Here is a 17,847-nt window from a genome sequence, read left to right as displayed (position 1 = left end):
ATGAGGAACTGCCAGTGTTGGACTGGGGTGGACGAAATTAAAGATCACACAACACCAGGTTATAGTCCAACAGGTTTAATTGGAAGCACGAGCTTTCAGAGTGCTGCTCCTTCATCAGGTAGGCAATGAGACGGGATCGTAAGACACCGAATTTATAGCACAAGATCATTGTGTCATGCAACTGATACGATATATTGAACAAACCTAGATTGTTGTTAAGTCTTTCATCTTTTAGAAAGGGTTGCAGGCTTCGATTTATTAATATATAAATTCCAGAACTTCTTTCAAGACACAATCCTGAGGTAACTTAGGGTTTTATAAAAGAAGGTGACATCTCAGCTCAGACAATGAGTTAAAACGTGTGAGGTTAGTCTGTCTGTATTCTAATCTTGAGTCAGACTGGTTCTATTTCCAAAGTAGGAATTTATAAAATGTCACGTGGATTGACGGCCTGCATTGACTGCCTGTCGATTGTGTGCTTTTTGAGCAAAATAGAATGTACCTGCAAATACAATTCTGCAAATGCAAATTCACCCTATAGACTTAAATGTGTGTGCGTGTGTGTGTGTGTATACACGTAGTATACTTGGGACTTGTGACTCTTCTTCAAACAGTTGTGTGCAGAAACAATGGAAACATGCCCATTGGTACCTCACTGAGATTTCTGTAAAAGTAATCTGCTCCCGACAGAGCAGAAATGCTTTTGCAAATGTTGTGTTAGGATTGGCACAATGGCTATCACTGAAGAAAACCAGTCTTAAACACTCATGAGATTCTTGTCAGCAACTTTGTAATTAGAGATATTAATCATTACAGAAACACTGACCATTACCAAGATCCCACTTTTATCATAATGCTGCACTTGACACATTAGGGTGTGGGTTGAGAGAACCCTGCGTATACTCACAGCCTGTTTTTGGAGTGGAACAGCTAGGAGGGGAATCGTTTTGATTGTATAGTGCAACAGGAAGACTTTCCAACCTCTCCCTCCTTAAGATAGTGTCAGACTCTTCTTCCTGATTATCAGGGAGGGTTATTAAAAACAAAATCAGTTTAAGAAACACAAAGTAGTCAACTTCTCTTTCATCAGGACCTTTTGAGGTTAATATTTATAACCTGTTTCCAGTTTCCCCGAGGAGCTGGTGGCAGTTCTTCATCTTGAACCTCTGATGTTGGCATGCTTTGCAGCAGTAATTTAGTGGCTTGCTAGGTCACCTCAGAGGAAGCCCAAGGTGCGACGATATTGGGGTGGGCCTGGAGTCACAAAGACCAAACAAGACAAGGTCTCTTTCCCTAAAGGAGGTCAGTAAGCCAGTTTTGTTTTTGCGTTCTGACAACTGTACTTTTACCAATACAAGATTTTGTTTTCCTATTTCCAGAACTTTAAAAAGAATAGAATTCTCATTTGCAGTAATGGGATTTGAACTGGATTATTAGTCACACATGATAACTACTATCCCACCATAGCCACAACGCATGGCTATTAAAGTACAATTTAAAAGCAGCTGATAACATAAACGCTTTCACCAAAGATATTCCAGTGTGGAAGATAACTTTATATGATACAAGTATTTAGCATTGTGTAATAACACATACAGTACGATGGCACAGTAACTAAAATTTAGGAGATTTGTGCTTGCAACAGTGACATTTAGTATAAAAATGCTCAGATAATGGTTGCTATTTTATACGTTACAGGTTCCCATGGTAACTAACATACTCTAACGAATTGACCTGTATTGTGACCTAAATCAAGTCTCTCTCACATAAGATATATGCAAAGAGAATGAAACCAGTTTGCCACTGTTTTTCCACAATGCTGGAGAAGGAAACCATTTTTCTTCATTCTATAAAAAAAATCCACTTTTCATCTACCCACTGATGAATCTATTGTGTACATGTGTCTACATCTATTCAGTGTCTCAATCCACACACATTCAGTTTTATCCTCCTTGGATAGGTTACAAGCAGCAGGAGAGTTGAATTCTTGCAGAAGAATTACAGGCCAGAGAGAGCACAGAATGAAGTAACTTTCATTATCTCACACCCACTCAGAGGAACAGCAGGAATGGGAGTAGGCCATCCAGCTCTTTGAGCCTGCTCTATTTTTCTACCATGGCTACTTTACCTACTTTATCTCCAAATCCCTTGACAATTTTTCTCTAAAGATCTCTCCTCACACCTCTCCCCAGAAATCAAAATTACACTGGAAGAAATATATAAAGCTGCCCCTTTCTTGAGGGCCCTCAAAAAATATTGGAGTTATACAGCCACATAGGAAGAGATTGGCTATCAAAGAAGCTTCACATAGAACATGTCACCAGGGATCCAAGAACACAGGAGGGGTACAGTGAATAGAACAAATGGTCGACAAAAGGTACTGCAGGCCTACAATAGTAAGAATTTTCAACTAACTAATGGGTTTCTTTTGGTAACTTCCTCAATTCTTTTAGAGGTGGAGATGCGAAGTGTTTTTTTGCTGTCAAGAGGTTGTTAGTCAGCAGAATTCTCTTCCGTAGAGAGCAGTTGAGGCCGGGTCATTGAATATATTCAAGGCTGAGTTAGATAGATTCTTGACTGACAAGGAGGGTTGAAAGTAGAGTCAAGTCCATAACCAGATCAGCCATGGTCTTATCCAATAGCATAGCAGATCCTGGAGGACCAATGGCCCAGTCCTGTTCCAAATTCCTGTGCTGTAGCACTGAGCTGTCGATCTCAGTAGGTCCTACATCCAGCCTTGCTCTGTTCTGAGTTGGTGACCACTGTGGTTGTAATTGCATTCAAAGGAGTTGGAGGAGGTTTGTATTTTATACTCTCTCTCGGCAGGATTGGAGCTATAGGGGAATTTAATTAGGTGGGATGGTAGTAAATGGGGAGCCACCTATTTCCTGCCTCTGCAGGTAGATCCACAGACCACCTTCCCATACACTGCCAGTTGAGGCACCTAAGGAGAAAATAATTCCCAATGAAGGGCCTCTTCACACCAGCCCTGGTATTAACCCAGTGACAGGTTGGCTTATCAGTGTGGGGACTACACCATGCAAACCTGCATGGGTTGCTATGGCCTGCTGACGAGGGTTCCTTGTTCAAAGACACTCTGTGGGATATAGATTTGGGAAAATAAGAGGGTATCATTGATGGTCAGGCTCCTGCCCTTGCAGTTGATCCCCACAATCCCCAAAGATGTGAAACACCCTTTGCCATCTCGCAATGATCCAATGAGCGTCATTCTGGCGCCAATCTCCATCTCCCAGATGCCGCAGCTGTGTGAAAGAGTCACAGGACTCTGATTTGCCAGCAGCTCAGTGGGCGGGACTTTCTAGCCCCAGAAGTCCAGGTCCAATGGTAGACCCACTGGTGACTTCTCAATTGTCTGGCCGGGATTATTACTGGGGATATTAATACTGGACTTCACCTTAGACCGGAACTGTGAACCTTAGCCTCCAGACCATCCGTCGATCGAGGAGTCCCCAACGTGCTGGAGGGTGTGAGGCTCATTGTTTTCTTTTCCTTCCTTTTATTTTTTATTAGATGTTCATAGTTCATAGAACATAGAACATTACAGCGCAGTACAGGCCCTTCGGCCCTCGATGTTGCGCCACCCTGTCATACTAATCTGAAGCCCATCCCACCTACACTATTCCATGTACGTCCATTTGCCTGTCCAATAACGACTTAAATGTACTTAAACTTGGCGAATCTACTACCGTTGCAGGCAAAGCATTCCATACCTTTACTACTCTCTGAGTTCAGTCTTTTATTTTTCCTTCCTTTTCCATCTTTTATTGTTACCCAACAAATGTTCATATTTACGCAAATTGCTACTGTTGAGTCTTCTCTTAACGACATTTAACCGAACCTGAGAAGAACTTCTCGGATACACCCGGTGATCCAACGACACTCTCAGGAAGCAGGATGCCATCCACAATAAAGCAGCCTGCTTGAGTGACCCCCAATCTATCACCTTAAAAAATGCCTGTAACCATCCACACACAATGGCAGCAATGTGCAGTCACCACCAGATGCACAACAGCAATTTGCAAAGGTTCCTTCAACAGCACCCTCCAAACGTGTAACCACTGCCACCTAGAAGTGCAGGGACAGCAGACAAAGGGCCCTCACCACCTGCCAACTCCCTTTCAAGCCACACGCAGTTCTGAATTGGAACTGTATCATCATTCGTTCACTGTTGCTCCCTCAAAATCCTGGACCTCTCTCCCTCACAGCTTTGGGGGTGTACCTACACCGCATAGACTGCAGCAGTTTAAGAAGAAAATAGGGTATCTCACCAACACTGCCTCAAAGGTAATTAGGGATCATGCTGGCTACGGCGGTGATGCCCCTATCTCAAAGCGAATATGATAGGCTGGGAAATGGAGGCTAAAACTAGAAAGAGAGAGAAATTCTTAACAGTCTTTTCAGTCAGGAGCTGTAATTTATTGACCTCCAAATTTAAGAAGCAGTATTAAGCAATTTTGGTAGTCGGTTTTATTCAGAAATGTTGCCAGTTTGCTTAGGTATTTGGACTTGGAAAACAATATTGTTTACTTTCCCCTCTTATTAGAGACTGTTACACAGCTTGTGACTGAGTGGTCAAAGAAACAATGTGACATGTGACCCATCATGGGTCAAATAGTGAGATATAATGAATAAGCTTGATTTATTTCCTGCTTAGCACAGAAAGCTTTGAATTGAATGCTTCTGCAGATAATCTGCCCAGAAAATTTTAAACCATTCAGATTCTCCTACAAACAAAGGCACTGTGATTGTCTTACTTAGTAACACTGTAGAAAGTAGGCTGATTATCGTACATTGGAACTTCAATTCCCTGGCACTGCATGGATCAGGTCAACTGCTAAATAGGCAAAGGTTCATCGAAAGGAAGTGAAACAAGTCGTCACCATCACTAGAATAAGCAAATTTATTACAGATGGCAATACTACGGGAGAAAATTGAGGGTCAATGTCTGAGAGAGTCACCGTCACTTACTTGTCAGTCTTGGTTTGACCGTAACACTCTGAATGAGAAGGGGATAGGTTCAAGCCTCACTGCAGATATTTTGCTACGCTGACAGAAATGTCTTCATTTGGAAAAGCAATTAAATACCAGTCCTACCTGCTCTCTCTGAGGAACATAAAGGTTCTGCAGTACTGTTCAGAACAAGGGAGATCTCAAGGGAACATTGCTCCCCTCCCTACCCCACCCCACTTCAGTGGCTTATTTGTATAGGTTTGCTCTCTATATGGCTGAGCTATTTTCTGTGTTTAACGCCTTTTATTAACACTTCTTATTCATATATAGCTCTCCTCCATTCTCATTAGCACTTCCTTTTTCATTTGCTCTGGGCATCCTCATCATCTGTTTGACCTGACCCTTCTGCCCTGATGGCAACAGCATAAAAACTATCATTTTCTAGCCTCTTCAAATTCTGATACAGAGCAATACTGAACTCTGTTAACTATGTTCCTCTCGCACTTTCTGTTTTTAAATCTCTAGCATCCATAGTACTGCACTTTGCTTCTTTTCAGGAATTCAGTACTAATTTCTCAACCTTTACAGCTGAGGTGCCTCATTCCTAAAACCATCCTTGTCAATCATTTTTGTACACTTTCCAGTGTCTTTACATCCTTCCAAAGGGCAACATGCAGAACTAGATGCAACACTTCAGCTCAGGCCAAATTATTGTCTTATGCAGCTTTAACATAACTCCTTGTTCAGGACTCAGGCTTTTGCCCGAAATGTCGGTTTTCCTTGCTCCTCGGATGCTGCCTGACCTGCTGTGCTTTTCCAGCACCACTCTAATCTAAACTCTGGTTTCCAGCATCTGCAGTATCCATTTCTGCCTCCTTGTTCTTGTACTCCACGCCTCTGCAAATAAAGGCAGCAGATACATGGGACCACCACCAACTGCAAGTTCCCTTCCAACCAATCACCATGCTGATTTGGAAATAAAATGTCATTCCTTCACAGTCTTATGCTTTGTTAACCACTCTCCCAACCTGCCCTGCACCTTCAAGGACTTCTGCACATGTACACCCAGGTCCTTTGTATTTGTCATACTCGTTATAGTGTCTCTCCATGTTTTTCCTATCAAACCAAATCACTTCACATTTCTCTGCATTAAACTCCACCTGCCACTTAATCTACCAACTTGCCATTTTGAAATTCCACCTTCTCACAGTTTATAAGCTTCCAATTTTTGTATTGTCTGTAAACTTTGGAATTGTGCTGTGTACTCCAAGGTCTAGGTAATTTATATATCAGAAAAAGCAAGGATACCACACTGACCCCGGGGGAACTCCACTGCAAACCATTAACCAGCCTGAAAAACATCCATTAACCACCACTCTGCTTCTTGTAAATCAGCCAATTCTGTATCGGAATTGGCCTATGAAAGTCCACATCTCTCCAGAAACAAAAATAAAGTGTTTTTCCGTTGACCATGAAATTCTTTGCTGAAGAGTTAATAGAACCATAGAAATTGACAACACTGAAGGCAGTCATCATGCCAGCCTCTATCATATCCAGTCTGAACTCACTTTCAGCTCTTGATCTGTAGCCTTATAGATTATAGCCACTCGAATATCCAACTTGCCATTTTGCTTTGAATCACATGGAGTTTTACTTTTCTGAACATACTGCATGTGATACCTTGTCAAAAGCCTTGAGAAAGTCCACGTAGACTACATGAAATGCACTGTTTTTATTCAGCCTCCTTGTTAACACCTCAAAAAATTCAATCAGATCACTTAAACATGACCTAGCCTCAATAAATTCATGCAAACTTTCCTCAATTAATTCATACCATATAAAAGGACTATTAATGCAGTCTCTCAGAAATTTTTCCATGAATTGCCTACCAGTGAGATTAGACTGACTGGCTGCAATTATTTGGTCTACCTCTTTCTCCCTTCTATTAGTTCAGAAGACATTCCATGCAGGCCTGTCAACCAATTCGCTTTGTAAGGCACTAAAACCTTTAACACTTACTCTCACCCTGTTTACCCCATCCAATAATTCATACTTCTTCTAATTTACAAAGTCTTGTATCTCCCTCTTTTGTACCTTCGAAACACTCCAAGAGACCCAGATTTTCACTCCTGAGGCAGATGTAGCAACCGTCACGAAATGTTGTGGCTCATCACATTTGACTCAGGAGAAAGTATTGCTGATTGAGGAGGTCTTCATTTAGATGCCTACTTCGTTAAGTAGTATGTCCTCCAGCCCTCATCCATCACATCCCCCACACACTCCACAGGCCCATCCATTCCTATATCTCTAATGGTCCCTCATATGTTTAATACCATCTCATTTCGCACCTACACGCAATATGTCCCTCATATACACCATGCCAACTTATGCCGAATTACACCCTTTGCACTTACACCCTCCATGTCAACTGACCCACTATCCACCTTATGCAGACCTCAGGAACCATGTTCAGATGAAGTTCTAAATATCTATCATAGCCTTCACTATCTTAAGAAAAATGCTTGCTCTCATGATAGGCCTTTCAAAACATGTAAATACCCTCAAGTTCATCACTCCTTATAAAAACAGACCACATAAACCCATCAATCAAGACATCTAAATCATCCAGCTGTCAATGAAACTGTGAACTTAGGATCTCCCACTGAGATAGTGACAGGTTGAAAGTAGCCAAATGTTAATAACGGTAAAATGATAACCTTTGAGGTAATGCAATTCTACAAACAGTTATCTAAACAGTGAGCTTGTGGAACTTTTTCAACCTTCACTGGCATAGGCAGGTTGTTTATTTTTGAAAGGGCTGGGGCTTGAAACAGTTCTACAAGACCTTATCTACCCATCAGGAGAACCTCTAGAACTACCCTAAAAATTCATAATTCCATCAATTCATAACTTCATGATTAAGACCCTTGCAGCAAATGGATGAGGGTCTTTTGGATCTGCGCACTGCAGGCCATTTTTAAAGGCATGTGCCACAAAAATCTGGGCCTTTATGTTTTCTTGATCGTCCCAACTCTCTTCATTTTTGTTTAATCCTACAAATGAGCTAATTCGTTTCCAGATTCAGTTCTGACACCTGAACCATTAACCTATCTTTTCCTCTTACATACCCTCACAAGTTGCTATCAATTCTCAGCATTTTCCTCTTTCATTTTTGGTACTGACCTCAACTGAGCTGGGAAGGTGACTCAATGTTAGAACATTTTTTCTTTGAATAAAATCCTTGCATTAAAGGCTCCTGAACTGAATTACACAAAAAGACATATCACTATAAATGGAATGCAAATCCTGCCTTACCTGATATTTTCGAATCTTCCTTGTTGAATCTCGCAGCTGCTGCTGCAGGGAAGTCACTATCTCTTTGTATTTGGAGTATCTTTCTTCTATCATCTCTCGGTGACGCTGGGAATCCTTTAAAACAGAACATGTTCATGGGGAGGATAAACAGCATTAAGGTGCAGAAATATCCTAGCCACAGTGGGAAGAAAATTCTGAGGTATGAAATTAAAATTTATTTTAACATGCTGCACAGTAAGGTGAGGAAGTAGTTTTGAAATCGGCTCATTTTTGTACCGATGAAATACGCTCAGTTTAGGCATGGTCAGAAGAAGAAAAATATGGCAGCAACAAGCAAAAATGCTGAAGCACAAAGCTCGTCTGTAAATGACGGTAAAGAGAAAAGACAAGCAAACGTTTCGAGTAGAGGTTCTGTGGCGGAAACTCCCGGGAGATGCAATACTGACAGCCTAGGTGCCCTCCAGTTCATCCCCTCCCCCCAGGAAGAAACATAAGACTTAGGAGGAGTAGACCATTGTGCCTGCTCCCCCATTTACTAAGATTCTGGCCAACTGGTTGTGGTCTCAACCTCATCCTCATTCTATCTAACTCAGCCTTGAATAAATTCAGTGATTGTTTTATGAGGATAAAAAGTCCAAATACCAATAAGCCCCAGAGGAAAAAAAATACTCAACTCAGTCTTAAAAAGGAAACTTCTTATTTTTAAGCTATGTTCCTGAATTCTCATCTTCCCCACAAGAGGAAACATCCTCCCAGTATTTACCCAACAAGTTCTCTCAGGATTGGTTTCTGCAAAATGACATCTCATTCGTTTAAACCTGAATGGCTATTGCCTCACCCTTCAATCTTTCTTGATAAGAGGAGCCCTTCATTCCAGAAGTAAGTCTCCTTCCCTCAACTGTTTCAAGTGCAATTAAATCCTTTTCAAATAAGAACCAAATCTGTGCACAGTCCTTCAGATGCGGTCTCAACAATTTCCTGTACCAATGTAGTATAAGCTTTTTACTCTTGCACTGTATTCTCTTTGTAATAACGGCATCATTCCATTTGTGTTCCTAATCACACGTATCTGATCATTGCCTTGAGGCAATGTCCTGAGGTAGAAAGTTGGGTATGTGTGCTCACTGGAACTTCAGCAGTAGATTACATACTCAGGGCTTTGGGTTGAAATTTGAACTCACCACCTTCTGACCCGAGCGACACAGTTATGCACTGAGCTACAGCACTTAAAGTTAACCGCTCCCTGCCAATGTCAAGGCTCAATGAGGAGCATTCAGGAACCTCAGATAAAAGGGTCCCTCTTCTTTTATAATGATGACCCTGTCCATACTCTTAATCAATTCTGGCTGGATCATTTTATTGGACTAAATGCTAAGGCTGGAAACTGGCAGGTTAACATTTTGTTAAACTAATTTGGCAGGAGTACAAACCCGAGTCAGCAATTTTCATGATGCCGCCTAAGGGGATCCTTGTCAGCCTGAAATCACTATCCTCCTGAACGTTTTATCTTTGCACAGACTTACTTTTCCAAGATGTCTTTTAAATTAAATACCAGTTAACCTTGGTATTCCCCTGTTGAAGCCATGCAGAACTGCTCGCTGGCCTCAAACTGAGTGGATGCTATTTTCACACTCAATGCAATCAATACAGTTTATCATTTGTGAGATATTTTACGAGCTATGATCAGCATAAAACTGATGTGGTTTGAGAAAAATATTGATAACAGAAACATATACATTCATAATAACAAGTTAATCTGGCAGAAGGTTATAGAGAAATCTGCCCCATGCACCCCAGTCAATCTTCATGCCATTCAACGTACTGCAATAAATCTCCTCCTTCTTCTCATTTCATATAACTTCTCTTGGGCATTTTGTCTTCTGTGCTTTTCCATCTTGCCTCGCTGCTTCTTCAATCTAATGAAGATGAAGATCTATAACCCCTTGCACCAGTTCACATTCTTAGACACCGATGACTATAAGTACTACTACAAAAAACAGATCTATTGGAAGGCCAGTTACCACAGTGCTTCATGCAGATGGTGGGACACAAAATCAAGGCCTCCATTTGCCTCTTTATGTGGATGTAAGGAATTTTGCAGCATTATTTGAAGATCAAAGGATTTGTTCTAGAAACTTGGCCAACATCAACCAACACAGCTAATACACATTATCTGGACATTCACCTCATTGCTATTAGTTTGCTGTATGTAACCTCTCATTGATTTACAATTAGATTTATTGTCACATGTATATAAAAACACAGTGAAAAGTGTTTTCCGTGCGCAAATCGCAAAGTATCACCGTGCTTCAGCATCATTTTGAAAAACTGAATATAATGCAAGACGTTACAGCAATAGAGTTCATTGCTCCCTCTGCCACTCCTTGGTTCACCCCACTGTTAAGAGACAGAGTTCACAGAAAAACAATGAAAAAATTAGCAGAGTGCACAAAGTCCCCAATTTATCTGTCAGACAGATTCAGGTTAACAGAAAACATACACTGGGTTGCAGTCCTTTATTACTTTGAACCACAGGTAAACTATGAACTGTTCTCATGTAACACTGTTACTTCAAATTCTAACCCCTTCTAAAACTTCCCCAAAGCAAACATACAGCCAAACAAACAAAAGTTGTGTTGTGGGTGGAGTGGAGGTAAAAGAGAGCAGTTCATTGATCCCAGTCCACAGGGTTTGCTAAGAGTTTTGATTGCCTGGATTTTCTGATCTTCAACCTTTTTTCTCCAGATTGGTTAAAAGCCACAGCTAAAAGAACTTCAGGCTTTAGGTCATTTCCTGGAGAGAAAGACATGCAATCTACTCCTTGCAGCAGTCCAAAGGCTTCTACCAATATTCTACACATCCACAAATTCAGCCACCCCACAGGCAATAGCTCATGTTAGGCTGACTGCCTTTGTCACACACAAATGGTCACAACTCCGCAAACCAATCAGTAACCTGTGCCAGCCGAATCTCATTTTGTATACACCAGACAAGCTGGCCTTGTAAAAACAACCTCTCCAACTGCTTTAACTCAGCAACTATGTGTGCATGACTTGCAATGAGTTACAGTAACTTGCTTTTAAAAAGTGCAGCAATACCTTCCACAAACCTTCAGTTTGAAACAATCCTTTTCCCACTTCAGTCCACATTCAAAACTATCGAGATATAAACAAAATATAGTCTTGACATGTACAAAAAAAAGACTATTAGTATATTTACTTACACAGGAATACAGGAACAGAGTAGGCCATTCAGTTCTTCTGACCTGTTCCACAATGCAATTTGATTATGGCTGATCTTAACCACAGCTACTCAGCTTAATTCCATAACCATTGATACACCTAAATGAACAAATATCCTCACTTCAACAGCTGTTCTGTGCAGTTGGACATGGGTGGAATTAGTAATTCCCACACTGTACACTATCTGTCCGAGTTTGTCCAAGTTCTTCTACAGCTTCCCCACTTCCTCAACACTGCATGCCCCTCCATCTCTCTTCGTTTTATCTGCAAACTTAGCAATAATGTCCTCAGTTCCTTCATCAAGATTGTTAATGTACAATGTAAATAGAGTTATAAAAGTATAGAGCATGGAAACAGGCCCTTTGGCCCAACCCATCCCTGCTGACCAGAACAGTTTTGGTTCCAAAGCAGATCTATGCAGAATCATCAGCTGCCATCCTGAAAAAGACCGCTTTATCCCCACTCTCTGCCTCCTGCCAGTCACCCAATCCACTCGGTACCTTGCCCCTAACACCATGGGTTCTTATCTTATTTAGCAACGTTCTGTGCAGCACATTGTGTTTGATTTGATTTGATTTGATTGATTAATTGTCATGTGTACCTCAGTACAGTGAAACGCTTTGTTTGCCAGCAGTATAGGCAGATCATAGTAAGCAAAGACATAGTAAGCATAGGGTGTGCGCTAGGCAAGATCAGCATTATATGATGTTTGACAGTCCATCCATCGGAATAGTAAATGCAGGGAGGAACTGTTCTTGAACCTGTTAGTATGCGTGTTCAAGCTTCTGTATCTTTTGCCTAACAGAAAAGGTTGTCGGAGAGCACTACTGGGGTGTGATGGGTCTTTGATGATGTTGGCAGCCCTTCCGCAGCAATAACAAGTCTAGAGGTTGGCTTCTGTGATGGTCTGCGCTATGCACATAACCTTCTGTGGTTTCTTATGGTCCTGGGCAGAGCAGTTGCCGTACGAGGCCATTATGCACCCAGACAGTATGCTTTCAAATGGTGCATCTGTAAAAATTGGTGAGGGTCTTTATGGACAAATTTCCTGAGCCGGCTGAGGAAGATGAAGTGTTGTTATGCCTTCTTGACCGTCGCATCTACATGGGAAGTCCAGGAAAGATTGTCAGTTATTATCACTCCTAGGAAGTTGATGCTCTCCACCCTCTCAACCTCTGCTCCGTTGTTGTAGATGGAGGTGTGCTCTCCTCCCTTCTTTCCTCTGCTGGTTTTTAAAGGCTTCCCAATAATCTTCACCACATTATATGCTTTCTCTTTTGCTTTTATGCTATCCCTGATTTCCCTGGTCAGCCATGGTTACCTCATCCTCCCCTTGGTATGTTTCTTCTTTCGTGGGATGAATTTCTGTTGTGCCTCCCGAATTAGCCCCAGAAACTCCTGCCATTGCTGCTCCACAGCCTTCCCTGCTAAGTCCTCTCTCAACAACTCTGGCCAGCTCCTCCCTCATGTCTTTGTAGTTACCTTTACTCAACTGAAACTGATTCAAGTTTCTCTCTTTCAAACTGCAGGGTGAATCCTATAATATTATGGTCATTGGCCCCTAGGGGTTCCTTCACCTTAAGCTCCCTAATTAAGTCTGCCTCATTACATACCATCAAATCCAGAATTATCTATTCCTGCGTGGGCTTTACCAAGAGCTGCTCCAAAAAAAATCCTACAGATATTCCATTAATTCTTTTTCTTGAGGTGCGCTTCTAACCTGATTTTCTCAATCCATCTGCATATTGAAGTCTCCCGCGATTATTATAATAATAGGAGCAAATTACTGAAGATGCTGGAATCTGTACTGAAAACAACAAATGCTGGAGATCACAGCGAGTCAGGCAGCATCCATGGAAAGCGAGCAAGCTCATGTTTCAAAATGGTGACTCTGCATTAGAGTTGAAGTGAAGTGTGGAGGGGACAGCATTTATGCGATAGTTTGAGGATGGGGTGAGGGTAGAGGGTGTGGGGTGCTGGTGGAAAAAAGATGTTGCTAACTCAGTTTAAGTGGATCGGAAAGTGAGACTGGCAGAACAGTGGTGTGTCTCCTGTCAGACCTGAAAGGACAGTAATTGGGATGGGGGAGGGGAGGACATGATAACAAGCTAAAGGAAAGGGAAGAAATGGTTCCCAGTTTGAAGGTGTTGAACTCAAAATTAAGTGCAGAAGGCTGTAAAGTGCTTAGTCTGAAGATGAGATGTTGTTCCTCCAGTTAGCACTGTGATTCACTGGAGCACTGCAGCATGCTGAGTACAGACATGCGGGCATGTGAGCACGATGCTGTGTTAAAATGACCCGCAACAGCTCATCACACCCCATGTCCTGCAAGGATTGCACCCCATTTTCCCAGTTCCTTCGCCTACATCCCATCTGTTCCAATGGTGCCACCTTCAAAAACAGAGCTGCTAACATGGCTTCCTTCTTCCATGACCATGCTTTCTCCACCCACTGTGGTTGACAGGCCCTCAACCACATCCGACCCATCACCTATGTTGCCACCCTTGTCCCTTCCTATTACTTACAACAGTGTTAAGTGCCCCTTGTCCTCAATTTTCAGCCCACCAGCCTCCGCATTGAAAGGATCATTCTCCGCCATTTCAGATAATTCCAAAAGAGCACCACAATCAAACACATCTTCCCCTCTCTCCCCCATCTGCATTTGGCAGGCATCATTCCCTCTGGGACACCCTAACATATTCCACAACCATTAACACCAACCCTGTCTCCATGGCACCTTCCCATGTAACCACAGAAGGGCAAAACCTGCCCCTTCAGCTCCTCCCTGCTCACCATCCAAGGGTCTAAACAGCGTTTCCAAGTGAAGCAGCATTTCACCTGGACCTCCTCCAATCTTGTGGATTGTATTCACTGCACCCAGTGTGGCCTACTCAACATTGGAGAAACCAAACGCAGATTGGGTGACTGCTTTGCGCAACACCTTGGGTCTGTGCACAGTCAGGACCCCGACCTTCCCGTAGCCGATCACTTTAACATAGCGTCCTGCTCGCATGTTCCAGTGAAACACAGCACAAACTGGAGGAACAACAGCTCATCTTCAGGCTAGGCAGACTTAATACTGAGTTCAACACTTTTAAACTGTGAACCATTTCTTCCCTTTCCTTTAGCTTGTTGACATGTCCATCCGCCACCCTCCCCCCCCTCCCCCAAATCCCACTTACTGTCCTTCCAAGTCTGACAGGAGTCACACCATTGCTCTGCCATCCTCAAATTCTGATCATTTAATCTGAGTTATCAACATCTTTTCTCCACCAGCACCTTACACCCAGTATACCCCCTCCCCCAACCATCCAAAACTATCGTGTAAATGCTGTCCCCTCCATACTTCACTTCAGCTCTGATGAAAGTCACCTAGACACGAAATATTAGCTTGCTCTCTCTCCATGGATGCTGTCTGACCCGCTGTGATCTCCAGCATTTGTTGTTTTCATTGTTGTAATAGTACCTTTCCTACATACCTATTCTATCTCCTGATTTACTTTCTTCCTCACATTCTGACCACTGCTAGGAGGCCTTTCCACCAACGCTCCAGCTGCCTGCTCAGGTGAACATAAAAGATCACATTGCAATATTTCAAAGAAGAGCCAGGCAATTATCCTTAATGTCCTGGTGAAGGTTTATGCTTCAATCAACATCAGTAAAACAGATCATACAGTCATTATCCCATTGCTGGTTTGAGGGAATTTGCTATGGACGACTTGCCTGCTGAGTTTCCTGTATTATAATAGTGACTACATTTCAAAAAGTACTTGTGTTTTTGAAGTGCTTTGCAATTTTGTGAGAAATGTTAGCTTTTCTCTCTCTTTCTTTCCTTCAAATGGCCCACTTTGATTTGAATGCTTTAACCATGGTTAAAGCCAAATACTTAATCAGAATTACCCAAACTGATTCTAAGATTAAGCTGCAGGTCCTACTTTGACTCTTTTGCAGAAAATTATCTCTCATCATGTTGTAATATCACGCAAACCATCTTGCCTCTTAACTCGCATTAACACATGGTGAGGTGGCTACTAACATAGTTCCTTCTAGTGCAATTATTTCTTCCAGTCAATAATCAGCTCTCACTGCAACCTTTGAATTTCTTTGTAATTTACAAATAAGACTAACCTCAGAACAGTACTTCAATGTAAATCAATAAATTAAACTTCAATAGATCCTGTAGCAATGAGACAATTTGTTTTCGTTCTCTTGATGTTGATGTAGAAAATTGGTATGTGTGTATGGAATAGAATGCTATCAGTCAATGTCAAAGCAAAAAACCTTAGCCTTTCAGTTATTTGACAAATTTCAATAATCTTACAAATAATGTGCAAAATGTTCTCCAGTAGAAACACGAGCAATCGAGCCAATCTAAAATCGGTCCTGGAAAACTTAAAGGGAAACTACATTATTTTGTTTGTTGGGAATATACAATCGTTTAGAAGAATATACAACCTAACAGATATTGAATTTGTGTTGCTAACAAAAAAAATAAGCAATTTAGAATAAATAACTACACATAAAATTATGCAGGATGATATGCCACATTTTACACAGTACTGTCCATCCACAGTAACCTTATTTCCCTGCACTTAGTCCATATCCTTCTAATCCTTTCCTAACCATGTATTTGTACAAAGGCCAAATGCCGTTTAAGTGTTAATGTAACCGCCTCAAACACTTCTGCTGGCAGCTCATTCCATAAAGGCAAAAGTGAGGACTGCAGAATCTGGAGATCAGAGTTAAGATTAGAGTGGTGCTGGAAAAGCACAGCAGGTCAGGCAGCATCTGAGGAGCATGCATACCACCCTGTGTAAAAAAAGCTTCCCCTCAGATACCCTTTTATTCTTTCCCCTCTAACCTTAAACTAATGCCCTCTAGTCCTTGATTCTCTAACCCAAGAAAAAAGACTGAGTGCATTCACCCCATTCTTGTCTCTCATGATCTTACACTGTTACGACACAGTGTAAGGCCCCCAGCTAATTTAAACCAGCAACACAGAAAAGATTTACCCCGTGCCGTAATCTGTGAAAATGTGAGAGGTCAAGAATTAAGTAGAGTAAAAATTTTAAACTTCATTTCTTAAAATGTAACAGAGAATACTTGACTAACAACTATTTACAACTCCTTCCTCTAACCAATGTTTTACTTTCCCTTCTATAATAATGGTCCGATAAAACCCCCGATTAAGATTTACTAAAACATGAAATTTCAAAATCAGCCAGCAGTTCAAATCTTCTCTTTATATCTCCCTCTGTAGAGTTGCTCTCCAGGTCTGAGTTGATGTCTTTCTCTGTGCAAACTCTTTCTCTAGACAGGTATCTCTCAGAGAGTTCTGACTAGCAGCTACATCTGTTGGTGTTTTGGTAGTTCTCTCTTAACTGTTCAATTTTTCCCGGTCTTACACCCCTAAAGCATCAGATTCGTCATTGGTTTTTAATACTATCAATATACTAAATTCAAACTTGATTGGAGTTTGTTTTTTTTGGGGGGGGGGCGGTATAATTTAAACTGATTGCCCTAATTTAAACTTGTTTTTGTCTCCAGGCAACCAGCTACTCTGGCTGCTGGACCACATGCTACATTGTATCTTAATCAGAACACTTGGTGCTGTCAGGTAGTTCTGCTAGCTTTTAACACTCTTAAAGGTACAGTACACCCACATCTTCATAACAATACCCTTATATAAGATCACCCTCATTCTCCTACACTCTAAAGAAAAAGGTCCTAGCTTGTCCAACCTCTCCCTATAACTCAGAACCTTGAGTCATGGCAACATCCTTGTAAATTTCTTCTGCACTCTTTCCTATAGCAAGGTGACCAAAACTGAACACAATGCTCCAAGTGCGGCCTCACCAATGTCCTGTATAACAGCAACATGGCTTCCCAACGTCTATACTCAATACCCTGATTGATGAAGGCCAGTGTGCCAAAAGCTTTCTTCACTGTCCTACCTGTGGCTCCACTTTCAGAGAACCGTGCACTTGAACTCCAAGGTCCCACTGTTCCATTCCACTCCTTAAGGCCCTACCATTCATCATGAAACTACTAACTTGATTTGACTTTCCAAAATGCAAGGCTTATCTATATTAAACTCACTTGCCATTTCTTGGCCCACTTCCTCAGCTGATCAAGGTCCTGTTGCAATTTCTGATAACTTTTCTCAATGTCCATGATACCACCTATTTTAGTGTCATCAGCAAACTTATTAATCATCCAAATCATTGATATAAATAACAAACAGACCCCTGAGGGACTCCACTAGTCACAGGCCTCCATTATGCTAAAGCAACACAACAAGGTGACAGATTGTACAGCA

General features: G+C 41.7%; 1 protein-coding gene across 4 annotated transcripts in view; it reads right to left on the bottom strand.

Annotated features, from left to right (window-relative positions):
- The window catches only part of cep128 (centrosomal protein 128), a 416,638-nt gene that overhangs the window by 5,546 nt on the left and 393,245 nt on the right, over positions 1-17,847 (bottom strand). For 3 of the 4 annotated variants that reach the window (XM_043696980.2, XM_043696981.2, XM_087989604.1), the window contains exons 21-22: positions 8,287-8,400; positions 908-1,016 (exon numbers count right to left, since the gene is read on the bottom strand). In XM_043696980.2, coding sequence (XP_043552915.2) covers positions 908-1,016; positions 8,287-8,400 — 223 coding nt within the window. The remainder of the gene's footprint in view (positions 1-907; positions 1,017-8,286; positions 8,401-17,847) is intronic. The other variant, XM_087989605.1, reaches the window with a different exon arrangement.

This window comes from Chiloscyllium plagiosum, unplaced genomic scaffold (assembly GCF_037043375.1).
Source record: "Chiloscyllium plagiosum isolate Xiang-an unplaced genomic scaffold, Cpla_swu_hap1 HiC_scaffold_8, whole genome shotgun sequence".
Classification (NCBI taxonomy): Eukaryota; Metazoa; Chordata; class Chondrichthyes; order Orectolobiformes; family Hemiscylliidae; genus Chiloscyllium; species Chiloscyllium plagiosum.
This window is presented reverse-complemented; position numbering and strand designations above follow the sequence as displayed.